This window comes from Lagopus leucura, unplaced genomic scaffold (genome assembly GCF_019238085.1).
Source record: "Lagopus leucura isolate 7727_CA_CO unplaced genomic scaffold, USGS_WTPT01 Super-Scaffold_100157, whole genome shotgun sequence".
Classification (NCBI taxonomy): Eukaryota; Metazoa; Chordata; class Aves; order Galliformes; family Phasianidae; genus Lagopus; species Lagopus leucura.
In genome coordinates, this window is record NW_024962334.1 from 29,600,152 (window position 1) to 29,614,500 (window position 14,349).

Genomic DNA, 14,349 nt, shown 5'->3' on the forward strand with positions numbered 1-14,349 from the left:
CATGAGGCAGCAGTGTGCCCTGGCAGCCAACTGTATCATGGGGTGCAGCAGGCCCAGCACTGCAAGTGGGCGAGATCCCACTGCTCTGCAACCTCACTTCCAGCACTGTGTGCAGGTTTGGGCACCACCATGTGAGGAGGACATAAAGCTGTTAGAGAGCGTCCAAGAGAGAGCTATGAAGATGGTGAAAATTAGTCTAGAGGGCAGATGTATGAGGAGAAGCTGAGGTCCCTGGGTTTGCGCAGCCCAGAGCAGAGGAGCTGATGGGAGGCCTGCAGCTCCTCACAGGAGGCAGAGGGGCTGCACTGAGCAGCAGGGCCCGAGGGAACAGCATGGAGCTGTGTCAGGGGAGGGGCGGGTGGGGATCAGGGACAGGGTCTGCACCAGAAGTTGGTTGGGGCACAAAACAGGCTCTTCAGGGTCACGGCCCCAAGTGCCAGAGTTCAAGAAGTGTTTGGACAGTGCTCTCAGACACAGGGTTTGGATTTTGGGTGGTGCTGTGTGAAGCCAGGAGTTGGACTCAGTGATCCTTGTGGGTCACTTCCAACTCAGAGATATTATACAGTTCTATAATTTAATAGCTCTTCCTGTCCTTCATGCTGGATGTATGCATGGCTGTGAAGTTAATTACACCAGTGCATGGATCTGGATGAATCATTCTTTTCCATGCATTACTTTTAATAGAATCAAACTCCCTGGTCTGATTAACTTCATGACTTTAAACTCTTCTGTTAGCAGAACTGAGAGAACCGAGAAGAGTGGCCAAAGGGAGGGGCAGGTTACAGTAAAGACTGCTGTCAACAGGAATTGACATTAAACCAGAGCCAGCACAGCCCTTGTTCTGGCTTCCTGGGCACATTTTCAGAGTAGTATTATGGGATCTGGTTATCCCATGTAATCTTGGCACAAAATTCCTCAAGTCCCTTTAACAATTTAAAAGTTCTTTCTCCAGTGAGTTTCGGTTCTATATGTCTGATTTAATTATATCTGTGATATGTAACAACTCAGGGAATTTGCAGCTTTTGTAGAGGCATTGCAAAACCACTTAGACTAGAGTGATGGATTCCTACCAAATACGTCTGTATTACTTTTTCCTCCTGAATGTCTTCATTATTCTTGATCTTTCCTGGTATTTAATCAATGTGTTCAGGGATTATAGGTCTTCCTTTAAAACACTGCACAACTAGCTGAGCTTTCTGTTCCTTCTCACAAATTCTTATACAAATGCTAGAATATATGGACTGTCAGTTAAAAGATCTGTCAGAATTTATTTTCATTACATTCTCCTATCAAAGTATCCATTAGGTTTTTCATACAGTTACCTTCTCTCCTTTGGAAACTCCAGACTCTTCAGTCACCATGGGGAGAATGATCTCCCTTGAATGAAGACATTTTATTGTTCCCATCGGCAGCTCTTCTAGTTTTAAAATACCTTTTTTGTCCTTATACAGGTCTGGATGTACATTGCACAGTGGCAGACACAATCTATACATTGAAACATTTAATGATGCATGATTTTATAAAAATAATTATTATACAAGTAAGTGCCTCAAATTGGCATAAACATCATTTCTATATTTTATAGTAGTACATAGGCATATTAATACACTGAATTTTGAATGAGCTACATGAACTAAAAGGCACATACACATTTATTTTAATTAATGTTGAACTAAATTATATCTGTTACGAAGGGAGAAATAAAATGTTGTCGATAGCATTTTCTTCTGTAGCCCTTTTTACTCCTTACATGATCTTCCCCATACCTGTTGTATTTGCATGCTTTAAAAGCTGGAACATTACTTTCTAAATAAAAAGGCAATCTATTGTACAGAAAACCTGGCTCATATTTGAGATTTTGTTTTGCACATGTCATAAAAATAGCTTTGAATGGCCTCGTGCAAGGAGTGTTTTCATTAATCTCTCTTCAGTTTTCATTCCTGTTTCAAAGGGTTGACTTCTATGATCAGCTGTAAACAACAAAGCCAACGATTTGACCAGAATTTAGCAAAATTGGAGACTGCACTAAATTCTCCAGACTTTCTTAGTAGGGGAACAGCAGAGCTGCCTCCGGAGAGACCCATTTTGATAAAAACAAACATTAATCTGTTAAAGGCTGGGGTTGCTTTGCAGTACTTAAAATCTCAGCTTAGTCCTAAGTAGTAAATTCAAACACAACTTCTGATTAGCTAGACGAAGAGTAGCTGGTAGAAGAGAATTTAATTACTTTGTTGTTGCACTGGTCTTAATCTGTTTCAGTGAAAAAATAAAGCACAACTGTATGACTCCTGACAACAAGTGCAATTAATATTTCAAGTAAGCCTTTGATATTTTTTCTCTCTAACATGACTTCTAATTAATTTTATTTCCTTTAAAGAAATGTAAATGCTGATCTATTGACAACAACCATTTCCCTTTAGAAATTTCTGAAGTTCACAGGCAGGCTTTCTGTGTTTTAGTGCCCACCTCTGTCATGCATTACCGACACACAATGCCACTCAATTCTTTTCAGACTATATTACACAGGCCACCATGTTCCCATTATTTTCAAAGTACAACACTGAGTGCAAAACACAAGCACAACTTCTAAGCTGCAATAACTGAATGGAGTTAAAACCAGGAAAATACAAAATGTAGGAATAGTTATTTAATTTGATATTTACACTCAGTGAACCATGTCCACAAATGTAAAACAGAATCATTAGCACCATGTATTACATATTCTCTTACACAGACATTTTCTTCTTTGTTTAATACCAGAACCACTGCAATTCTCATTTGGATGATTCCAGCAATAGGTGGCATCATCAATCCATGTCCCAGTCAGCTCATGCAGGGAAACTGCAACAATGTTTCTGATGCTGTGTGAAAATATTAACTGCTGCATAAAGTATTTAAAATAGAAGTTAACAAATGAATTATTCAGTTAAGGCATTCAGGCAGATCTATGTAAAACAAAGAAAGTGAAGTTTCATCAACTTACACTAAAATTTAAGTAAAAGCAAATGCATTCAGCAGTAGTTTCACACAAAAATATCACCAAATCATTGTCAAGGTTCAAACGCCAGTTTTTAATAATTTTCTTCCAGTCCCATAATTGTGCTGGCCCTATAGTAAAATGGTAAAACGTATTTACTTGATGTGTGAGCTATCCCCACTGGAAAAATCTGTGCTAATAAAGATTAGCACGTGTCAAAGACTGCAGGCTTAGGTCAAAAGCATGGAAAATTTCCAGCATCAGAAACAAAAGAATATGTTCATGGAAAAAAAATGAAAACTTTATAGTTCTAAATAAACAGACACACCTAGTCCTGTATAAGATGTAGATCTGAACCTAAAAACTCTTTTTTTTTCAGACTGTGCCTAAGCCTCAGGAAAGATTTCCCTTGTAAAGTTCCCCAGACTTCTGCTTACTTGATTGTTTAAATTCAAGACATGGTGGGAATGCAGATTTTCATTTGGCTCTAGTGCTAAAGGATCCCTTCTGCAGTTAAATGTAAGATGCAGGATATAACGGGAAACAGGACAATAAATACTCAAGTTGTCCCCCCTTCATAACACTGAGATTTAACCAGGGAACAAACATGGCTGTGAGATACAGAAAGCATTCCTGGATTTTGTGGTGTAATGATTTATTTACTTTCTGTGGTCATCTGGAGCAGTGATTTATGATTGCATTTTCTAGTGAAAGAATTACGATTGAAGCAATGAAGCACTGGCATTTTAAGAGCAGTGAGTCAGAAGAAAGAAATGATCAAATACCAGAATACCAAATAGATTAAAGTGTGAAATTAATCTTTCCAATTTCTGTCACAACAGAAGTTCAAATTGCATCAGGTATTCCATACCCCTGCGGCTGAAATGAAAAGTAAACATGAAACATCTAAGAAATAGATGAAAACAAAGCTTGCAAGTAAACATTTTGTTGACTTGAGCACATTTACATGCATCAGATAGGGAATGTCCATATTTGATCTATAGTCTGGAAATCAGGTTGGTTTGATTGGTCTGTGTATTAGCTTCCCAACCACATCTAATCTTTTTTATCCTCCTTCTGAAACATGGAAAGAACAGTATGCATTTACAGAGCAGGACCACAATAGGAAGAAAAATTGCTACCATAAATGAAGGTGGTGTATACCAGATAAATTGGTTAACATCAACCCACTTATTCCAAGCAAACACCAGTGCATGAACTGTGCACAGCAGCAGAGCTATGTATCCCATCTTGCTCTGAAAAAAGAAAGATAATAAGTCATTTATTTTTTCCAGCTTGGCAAAAGATTACTCTGTTAAGCAAATATGGAGATCAAAAAGGTCCTCAACCAGCACATCTAAGTGGTAGAAAAGAGAATATTAGGTTTTAATTAAAATTTTAGGCCTATAATTCTAGCATCCAATTGTACACCTATATGCTACCTTTAAAAAAAGCAGGGGGCACATTTTTCTGCTATTGTTGTAATACTGATAATATACAGAAGAGATAAAAGATTCCCAAAAATGGGTCGGTTCTCAGTATCTCAATTTGTGGATGTCCTCTGCATCCTGATGTCTTTTCTGATAAATTACTATGAGTTCAAAAGCAAGTTTATGAGCAGTTCAATCAATTGTTTGCAAAGGGAATTTTTAAAGTCAATTTAAATCAGTAACTGTAGTAAGCATAGTACTATGATAAATTTGACTTAGGATTTGAATTTGAAGAGGAAAGGAAGAGTTATGCCAGAGTCACTAGCAGTTTTGAGTTTCCTGTGTACATAATAACCTTGTTTTTATTACAAAAATGGAACTGCCACCAGTGTGAAGTCCAACACTGCCTTTCTAATTTCTAAATCAATAAGAAATAATTTTTAAATATACAAGTTATTTGTTTACAAAACTAATCCAATATATTACTATTAATCTTCTGGGTGTTATTATTATTATTATTATGGATTTCTTCACAATGATCATTTAATACAAGAAGTAATCATGCACTGGGAGACTCCCTCCTATACAGTCTATATAAGTCTGACAAATTTTTCCTGCAACTGGTGCATTAAATAGAATGGACAGAATCCCAAATCATTGTCAGAAAATATACATTTCATACCTACTTTTCAAATTGATATCATGTTTTCAAATGATAGGTGCTCAATAGGTCTTCAAATTTTCAGATTTTGGTGTTCAGAGAACTAGCTCAGTGCTTATTTAACACACTATGATCATACTGATGCAGAACTATGCCTGATTATTTTATTATTATCTTAAAATATATTATTATATTTTGTGTTATTATTATGCAATATACAGTGAACTAAGAGAGAAGCAAATACTTAGGTGAATGAAAAAGTACCCCAAACATCTGTAGGAAAACTAATTATGAGGTGGGTTTGATTTTGTGTCTGTTCCTTTTCAGAATGCCTCATTCTCAGAATACTGGTTTGGAGTGGGTTGTGTGACTGGTGACAGTGCAGATGGAAAACCTTTGCATTTCAGAAGGTACGAGCTTTCTGGACATTCTAGGCACCAGGTACTTCTCAGGCAGTACAGAATAGCCACAGTGGCTTCAAGTGAGCAACAAGCAATTCTTGTGCTGTGAAATCCCATGCTGTATGGCAACCCTACGAACTGGATCAGTACCACCTACTTCCAGTTCACACAAAGCTTTCCTGAAACATAAAAGGCACAGAAGATGTCTTAAATGCTTAAAACACCAGCAGTCTTTGACCTAAGAATAACTGCTGTTGACATTTCACCAGGTCACAGGAGGAAAAAAAGGTAATTTGGAGCTTTCTGTATGCCCTGACCATGACAGTATTTTCTCCTGCTGAAATAACAAATGAAATGAACATTTTCCTCTTTTTTTTTTTTTTTTTTTTGTGTGTGTGTGAAGTGGTTAACAAAGGATGCTGAATAAACTTTCACATTGGTTTGTTTAATTATTCTGTATTTGATAGTTTTAACTATGGATGATGTCAGCAGAAAACATGCAGTCCTAAAAATGTGGAGTTGATGACATGAAATGTATACCTGAATATAATGGAACTCTCTCCAGGTCAAAGAGTGACTGACAGATGGGATTGATGCTATTGCCAATATGGCCAGCAAAGCAAGTCCCAGAATTCCTAGGGACACATAAATCTCCATCCTCCAAACATCATGTTCAATCCAGGCACTTTCTTTTTTTTGTTTGACCTGCAAGAAGAATCACAGAATGGTTTGAGCTGGAAAAGACCTTAAAAGGCTATATAGTCCAAACCCCCGCTATGGGCAGGGATGCTTCACTAGGTCAGGTTTTACAAAGCCCCATCCAACCTGACTTTGAACACTTCCATTGATGAGGCTCCCACAGCCTCTCTGAGCAGCCTGTTCCAATGTCTCACCACCTTCACCATGAAAAAATTCTTCCTTATATCCAATCTATATCTTTCTGTTTTCAGTTTATAACCATTGCCCTTTGTTCTGTCACTACATGCCCTTGTAAAAAATCATTCTATCTCTTTTGTAAGCTCCCTTTATATACCGAAAGGCCACAATAAAGTCTCCCTGGAGCCTTCTTGTCTCCAGGCTGAGCAACCTGAACTCTCTCAGACATTTTCTATGGCAGAGGTGCACCAGCCCTCTAGTTATTTTCCCAGCTCTCCTCTTAACTTGCTGTAACATGTTCATGTCTTTGTTGTACTGGAGACTCCAGAATTGGATGCAGTACTCCATGTGGGGTCTCAAGACTCCTTTCAAGTGAAATAGAGTGGAAGAATCATCTCACCCTTGTCCTGTTGGCCATGCTTCTTTTTATGCAGCCCCGGATACAATTGGCTTTCTGGTGCACTTAGCAACTTTCATAAAGTACAGTTGTTTTCACAATGGTAATTAGGAAGTAAGATTTGAAACACAGTATTTTTGTTTGTTTGAATGTTTCTGAATGTAACAGTCATTTAACTGCAATGAAAAAGTCCCCACTGGTATCTGCAGAGCAAAGGTAGGCTTTGAATGAAAAGAATGTGCAGATTGCATCAGCATCTTGGCTCAGAAAAGACTTGTTCTGAGGCACGTTAGCCTGCCTTCACAGCATGAGAAATCTTACTCTTTGACGAAAAAATTCCATCTCTAACTAAATACCATACCTGGGAGCTTATAACAACAGGAAATATATTTACAGCACTGTTTTATGGTGTAAATTTAGCAAGCATTCTTAACGACATTATCGTGCCAGAATAGCTGCTGAGTCCTGTGTGTTCAACAAGTTGGTGCATTCAGCTGCGCAGAATACAGTGGTTGATCTGAATGAAAATAATAAGTGGATTTCAAAGCTTCTCCTATTTGTAACAGTTCTTTGATGCTATTGAGATCACCATCATATAATATGCTACAAATATGATAATTTCTTCATCTGCATTTAAGAACTGGAATCTCACAGAAATCTCTGGTAAACCATTCAACCCAGACTACCAGGAAAGCTGATCTTCAATGTTTTCATTGTTTTGTTTAAAAGAATTCTTAAGAAAACATCTTACTCTGCTTTTTATAAAATGTTATCTTAGACTTTGAGGATATTAGAACTACCTTTGCAGTTTACACCCTATACTGGACTATTCCTTATAATGGAATACTTGTGGCTCTCAGAATGATATATACACGTAGTATATACTCTTTAGTAACAGAGAACCTTAGCTTTGCAAGCCATTTATTGCCCATGACTTGGAACCATCATAGAAATTATTTTAATTGGATTGTTTTAACAAGTTACTGTGTAGCAGCCAAACTGTAGAGTCATCAGTGTTCACACGTTTAGCCTGTGGCAAATAAAAATTATTATAATTTAGCTCAGCTTTTTGCTGGATAATTCACTTTACAAAGACGACGTCTAAGAATAGCGTATGCAGCAGTTTTTGTAGATAGTTGATTCCACTGATGCTGAGAAAACTAATCCACACTAAATTAATACTGTGCCAAAGACTTACGTGTACCTGTGAGGCAGTTATAATTATTATACACCAAGTCAAAAATTCCTAGATGAAGAGAGTGACTTATTGAATACACACTGGCACAGCTGTGATGACTTTTGACTCCCTATTACATGCTTCAACTAGTAGGTCCTGCTCCATTCCTTTACTGTGCTATGTGGGGAGTTGCTTCCAAATCAGAGGCAATTTCTGAACCCATCATACCTGCTGGAATGCCCAGTTCAGCAACTTGTATCTGTATGATCTTCTCATCGGATAGCATAGGCTATAGCAGGCATGCATCACAGCGAAGAAGAAACTGAGAAGTCCAAATTGTTTTCTTGACAACATCCATCTATCCAGCCACAAGGGAAACCTTTTGTACTTAGTGCCAAAGTACAGCTGGAAACCAGCAGCTAATATTCCTGGTAAATATACCAGTGCTAAAAGGGTAATTGAAACCACTGGTAAGACTTTGTTTATGACAAGGATTGGAATTTTATAGAAAACATTTTCATTTTTTGTTATAAAAGGATATATGACATCTCTCAGAAAAGTGTAAATAAATGTCAATAATGAGATCACAGATGCTATCTTCAGTGGCAAGTGCCACCTGGGGAACAAATCCTGCTTGTAGTGTTGCTCTGAAGAGTATTCAAACTCACTAAAATGATGTGCTTGGTGTAAGTTAAAAAGTGCAGTTACTTCTGGTGGATTGGTGACTTGCATATCCACATTCTGGAATAGACAGAAAGGAAATACCAGCGAGAACAAAAGAAGATTAAAACTGTAATCACAGTATTTGCTATCATAACTTGTATGCTATGCAGTTTCATTACTGAAACTTCAAAACCAACACACACACTGTGAGAGACAAGGTAGCTGAAAAATATGTTTCAAATAGTACAGTCAGTAATTGAGCAATTTTAGTGTTGATTTTCTATTCTACATTCCTTATGTATGGTGATTTCAAAATAGATTTTCATTCCAGGAAGTTAACTATACCACAAGAGAAGATTACGTTATATAAAACATCACTAAAGCTTCTTATGATAAGTGTTCAAGATTTCACATTTCAGCTACAGATTTGTTGAAGTTACTCAAATAAATATGTGCAGTAACAGAATCCAGAGACGTGAAGTACAATAGCTCTTTTAGTCACTGCTGTTTTAATGACAATTAATTTAGCGAATAAAGCTGTAAGTAGAAATATTTGGGATATAGCATATCAGTTGTGCCCCTTTCAACTCCGGGCTCAATTCCCAGCTTTTCTTTCTGTCCACCCTAAATGCAATAATGTTCTCTTAGCGTTTATGAAAACCTGTGAAACTGAGTCACTCCAGTTCAAAAAGCTGAATCTTTTACTGCCAAGTTGTCATTATTTGGTTCTAGTTTCACTGAAGATGCTGGCAGAATTATCACAGGCTTTAGAAGGAGCTAAGCTGGGACAAAGTATTAGCGTATTACACATTGTTTTACACTTAGATAACATATTTAAAGATTGCCCAGCTCTTATGGTCTGGAGAAGAGGTGTTTGATCAAAATGGAAATCCATGCATGTATCAACAGCAGGACTTTGCAGTTGATGCAGCAGACAGCTGTCCAAGGGGGGAGGCTGGGACTACACAGCATTAATAAGCATGCAACTCCTAGTATTCCAGTGAAACGTAAAGTGAAGCTGAACTAATGTGGCAACAGCTCAGCTTCAGAATGGCTAATGTTGCAGGTGTCCCAGTCTCCAGAAAACGATAGGGCAATGTCAGGTTTGAGGAAGGTAGCTACCAGTAGTTTTAAAGATGTAAGTTGACATTCACGGAATCATAGAATCATTTAGATTGGAAAAGACTTTCATGGCCTTCATGATCATCAACTTCAAATCATTCTGTAAGGATACAGGGGATTTGCCTATTTCTGTGATCTTACCTGTTTTTATTCTTAAGAATCAAATACATTGAAACTGATTAACTGATTAACACAAGGGTAAGTGGATACAAGTCTTGTGTTCATCCTCTCCAATACAGGGTGTTTTGCTTTCTATTAACTGTGAGATAACAAAAGTACATTGCTATCTTGCCATAAAATCTTAAATGGAGTCAAGGCAGCCTGTTCCCGCATGTCTGACTGATTTGCCTATAGTGCCTCAGAGTAAAATTAAAGGGCATGGTCTTTATTAGGGTTTTATAATTGAAGATGCTTATCAAATGATAAAAATGTATATTTTTGATGAACACTGAAGGTATATCCTAAGTAACTTGTATTCTGTAGACAGTGAAGAATAGCGTAGTTCATGCATTACACAACGTGATATTAGTATAAATTATATAAACTGAGATTTTAACACTTTTAACTAGCTCAAGACTTGTGCATTTTTTAATTATGAAATGTGATTTAACTGAATCAGTTGTTCATCATCTTTTGAATCTCTTGATGTCAATTTGTGAGAAGACTTTAAAAGCATTGATGATCTGCCAGTGTTACGGAAACATGGTGCTTTTGGACAAAATCAAACAAAAGACTGCAATTTTCTGCATGACATATGAACTGCTTTTTTATAGAAACATTACCAAGTCACTAAGGTTTTCTCTATTTCTTCTTGGTATGATGTTCTGAAATGCATTATGGTCAACGGTATGACTATCACCTTCCCTCTTCTCCATTGCAGAAACTGCCTGCAAAACACAGGATGAAAAACAGGTTTTGATAATCCCCTACTGGAATTTTGAGGCCTCTTTGTCCACAAAATGTTTTCTTCCCCCTTCTCCACCCGTTTGACAGAGAAGTTGTTATTTTTATTTTTCCTAAGTAAAGTGGAAAGCATATGAATCAACAGAACAAAGTAACTGAAGAAAAGTAATATTTAAGCTAAATGCCTGCATCACCAGTGGAATGAAAGATTTAATTCAGGGTGAAAGTTTTTAAATAGAACAATAAGGTTTGAAACAGCTTTTGTTTGTGGCATAACAGGTAAAATGTTATAAAGATGGATTTTTGATAAGTTCACAAAAAGCTTCAACAAAACATTGTGTCTAATCCGATACAGGCTGAACTTGCTGATATAAGAAACCCACATCAATTTGTGGTTGCTAATACTTCTTAGGTTTTATGGATTTTACAGTCAGCCTGTGACATCAAGTTTGTCAGGAAACTCCAGCTGAAGCTTTGTTCATGCTGCTCCAAGGTACACTTTCAATTCTTATCACCCACTAGAAGCAGCAGAAATGATTCTTAAAGATTGTAAGAAATCAGAAGCCAGAAAACAAAGAGGAAGATAAGGGATAAAATAAAATAGGTGTTTCTCTCTAGAGATCCTAAGACAGGAGTAGAAACACTACCCTGAAGAAGTCCCGAGAAGGCTGTTAAGCAACTGCAAGGAGTTACTTCCCCGAGGACTTCCAATGCACTCATCACCTTGCCACGCGCTGCCTGAAGAGATGTGCTTGTGCCACACCACTGGGAGCTCAAAATGCCAGACCAGTGTAAGTTTTCTGTGGCTGCCTTCAAGGCTGGGACTAATTAGCTCCTCTGTGTAGACATCCCAATGAACAGCTGAATTGCTATGTGTGATAATTAATTTTCTAAATACAGGTTATTTTATATCCATCAAACTTTTGGAGAGTTGTATCTAAATGTGACAGTTGTACTATTTTTCTGTGCATAGTTTCTTCAGTGGATGAGTCTCACAGTCTTCTACTGTCTGGTAGAAGGGATTGCTTTCTACTAGGCCAACAGACTTCCAACGCCTAAGTATTCTTTTCCTGAGTATTTATCTTCTGATGTTTTTCCCTGCTAACAAGCTCCCCCTTTGGGCATAACTTTTTAGCCAAGTGTTGCAGAGTAGGGTCAACAAGTGCTTCTCTCCAAAGGTCAAGCGATTAACCCTTTCCTATGCCAGCTAATGGGTAGTCTGTATATCCTGCACACAAGAAAACATGCTGCTACAAACACATTTCTACTTTCTTTCTCTATTACAAAAAATAAATGCAGTGATTTTATCACAGGTATCTTCACCAAGCCTCAGCTCTTCCAGTCCCACCTTTAGTTAGGAAATTCTACTTTTATCTGTTTTGATATATAGTGTATTTCTAGTTGTTACAATGGCAAAGAGTAGTTTAAGGACTTACTTGGAAAACACAGGTAACAACGTGATTTCCAGATCTGTTGTTAAAGGAACTCAGAATATTAAGGGCATTCACACTGTACCCCCTGATTTTTAACGTATGAAGTGAGGAAGAGGTGGGGGGGAGGGAAAGGGAAGGATGTAAACAACACTGAATCTGACATTTTGCTTTCTTGGGTAATGAGACTGAGTTTTGAAAATTGTTAAAGCAGCTTATGACTCACATCTTTGCTGCTTCTTTGGTTTTTTTTCTGTACTGACCTCAATTGAGCGTTCAGCTGTTAATACCACCTGCCTACAGGGTGATTAGACAGTGATCCCAGCCTCTTTAGAACTGTCCTCTTTTGGCTACCACATTGTCTAGGAGGTCCAAAAGTAAATTTTTGATTGGGAAGCTCTGTGTGGGAGACTCAACTCACCTGAGTTGAGCTGCTATCACTTCTAACTTAGAAGTGACAAATCCAGAAACAGCTTCTAGCTAAAGATCTGTATTGGTGTTAATGTAGTAAATTATATCATGAAGAGAAAAAAAAAAATAAAAAAAATCAAGAGCTGGTCAGTTGCTGGCTCAAAAAATTGATTTTGGGAATCTATTTTAATAGAATCTTAAATACCCTCTTAATGCTTCACATGGCAGGGAGGAAAAAAAGAAGGGAAAAGAAGATAAATTTGTGTGAGTGAATATATATGCTCTAACAGGGAAACATACGAGTTACAGCCATGCAACTGCATGCGAGGAAGCATAGGTGCTGAACTACTATAGCGTACTTGGCTTCTGACACCAGGGTTAACATAGAACTTTTTTATTCACTCAATAACATTGCACAGTAATAGCCTTGGGAACTCTAAATATGAACACTTACAGTTCTATTATTCAGTGAGTTATGAATCGTCAGAACGAAGTCATCTACAGCATGGCTCTGTCCGGAACACGTCTGAAGAAAGTCCTGTTGAAGACAGAAACCAATTGCAGCCGTGTGTCAGTCACAAGTGCTCTAAAAGAAAACAGGGTAACAATGCCTGCCCTCCGTGCTCACCCCTCACCCCAAAGGCAGCAGTACCACCAGCTAGGAACGAGGATGGAGGGCCTGCAGCTGAAGAGAGCTGAGCTTCCAGTGTCGTGAGCCCTGAGAAACAAGCTGATGAGAGCGCTGAACCAGCAGGGACCCAAACCGGGCAGACCTGACTGCAAAAACATCCTCCCAAACCAATGAAAGGTTTTCCTGAATAAGAGTTTTCAGCGCTGGCTCTGTGAATTAAAAAAAAAAAAAAAAAAAAAAAAAAAAAAAGGCCAAAAGAAACAGCCTGAGATAACAACGAAGAGATGGGAGGACGCGGGACAGGGAAAGCGTCCCACTGCGCCCTTGGCACCGCTGGGAGATGACAACGCGACAGCGATCGGACAGCCGCCTGCCTTCAACTAGGTTGATGTACGGCGCAGCACCCTACAGACAGCAAGAACTCGTCGTGCTGCCCATCTGCTCACGCAGCCCCTCCGGAAAGCCTCACACGGAAGGTTCGGAGCTCGCTCCCGTCCGTCGGAGTGCGACTGGGACGGAGGAGCCCGGATCCAGGCCCACCGCCGGGACCCGTCCGGTGCCGTCCAGTCCCGTCCCGTCTCGCGCCGGAAGCCGGCGGCAGCCCGGCCACGCGCCCGCCCGCAGTTCGGCCAGCGCCGCCGCCTCGCGCCGCTCGGGGCGCACCCACCTCAGCCCGCCGGCGGTACCGCTTCTTCGGCCCGGCGGGGGGCGGCAGCGCGGGGCTTCCCCCGGTTGCGGCCGGGAACACGGCGAGGCTCCACGAGCGGGGGGCGAGGCGCCGCCGTGCGGGAGCCGGTACGACTGCGTCGGGGAAGGCGGCCTCAGGTTAGTCACAGAGCGCCCGCCGGCCTCCAAGGAGGGGAGCGGCGGGGGGAGCCGGCCGCAGCCTCCACCCCCCCGCCCGGCCCCGCCCTCCGCGCCCATCCCGCCGCCCTCGATGTCGGCGGGGCGCGGGCCGGCCGCCCCTCGTTCCCAGTGCCTCCCGGGGCCCGCGACTCGTGGCCCGCCGGGACAAAGGGCGCATTCACCTGTGCCCTGCCCGCCCCGGAGGAGGAAGGAGAGGGAGGGAGACTGGCTCCGCTAAATGCGGCCCTTCACGCCCTTGCTCCTCTCCTTTCGCTCGGTTCTCCCTTCGTTGATCCTTCTCGACTCGTCGCTCCCGCAGCTTGGCACAAAGCTGAATGTAAGAGTAATCCTCACTTGAAAAACTACATTTGTTGGTTTATTTTTTTTTTTCCTCCAAGTACCATCATCTCCTATCCTTTTTCTG

At 40.0% G+C, this 14,349-nt stretch overlaps 1 protein-coding gene across 1 annotated transcript; it reads right to left on the reverse strand.

Moving 5' to 3' along the window:
- Positions 1–1,187: 1,187 nt before the first annotated feature.
- STEAP1 (STEAP family member 1) lies at positions 1,188–13,825 on the reverse strand. Its single transcript, XM_042889195.1, has 6 exons — positions 13,747–13,825; positions 12,903–12,986; positions 10,487–10,591; positions 8,148–8,660; positions 6,010–6,174; positions 1,188–4,233 (listed from the first exon to the last, which is right to left on the reverse strand). Exons 3-6 carry the CDS (start codon positions 10,577–10,579, stop codon positions 3,976–3,978), a joined length of 1,029 nt encoding a protein of 342 aa, XP_042745129.1. The 5' UTR covers positions 10,580–10,591; positions 12,903–12,986; positions 13,747–13,825; the 3' UTR covers positions 1,188–3,975.
- Positions 13,826–14,349: the final 524 nt, after the last annotated feature.

Excerpts from the sequence above, each read along its gene's own strand:
- STEAP1 (XM_042889195.1), bottom strand. The coding sequence starts at position 10,579 with ATGGAGAAGAGGGAAGGTGATAGTCATACCGTTGACCATAATGCATTT. Across the intron at positions 6,175-8,147 it reads TGAACTGGGCATTCCAGCAG|GTCAAACAAAAAAAAGAAAG; the intron begins GTATGATGGGTT and ends TTCTTCTTGCAG. Across the intron at positions 4,234-6,009 it reads GAGAGTTCCATTATATTCAG|AGCAAGATGGGATACATAGC; the intron begins GTATACATTTCA and ends TTCTTTTTTCAG.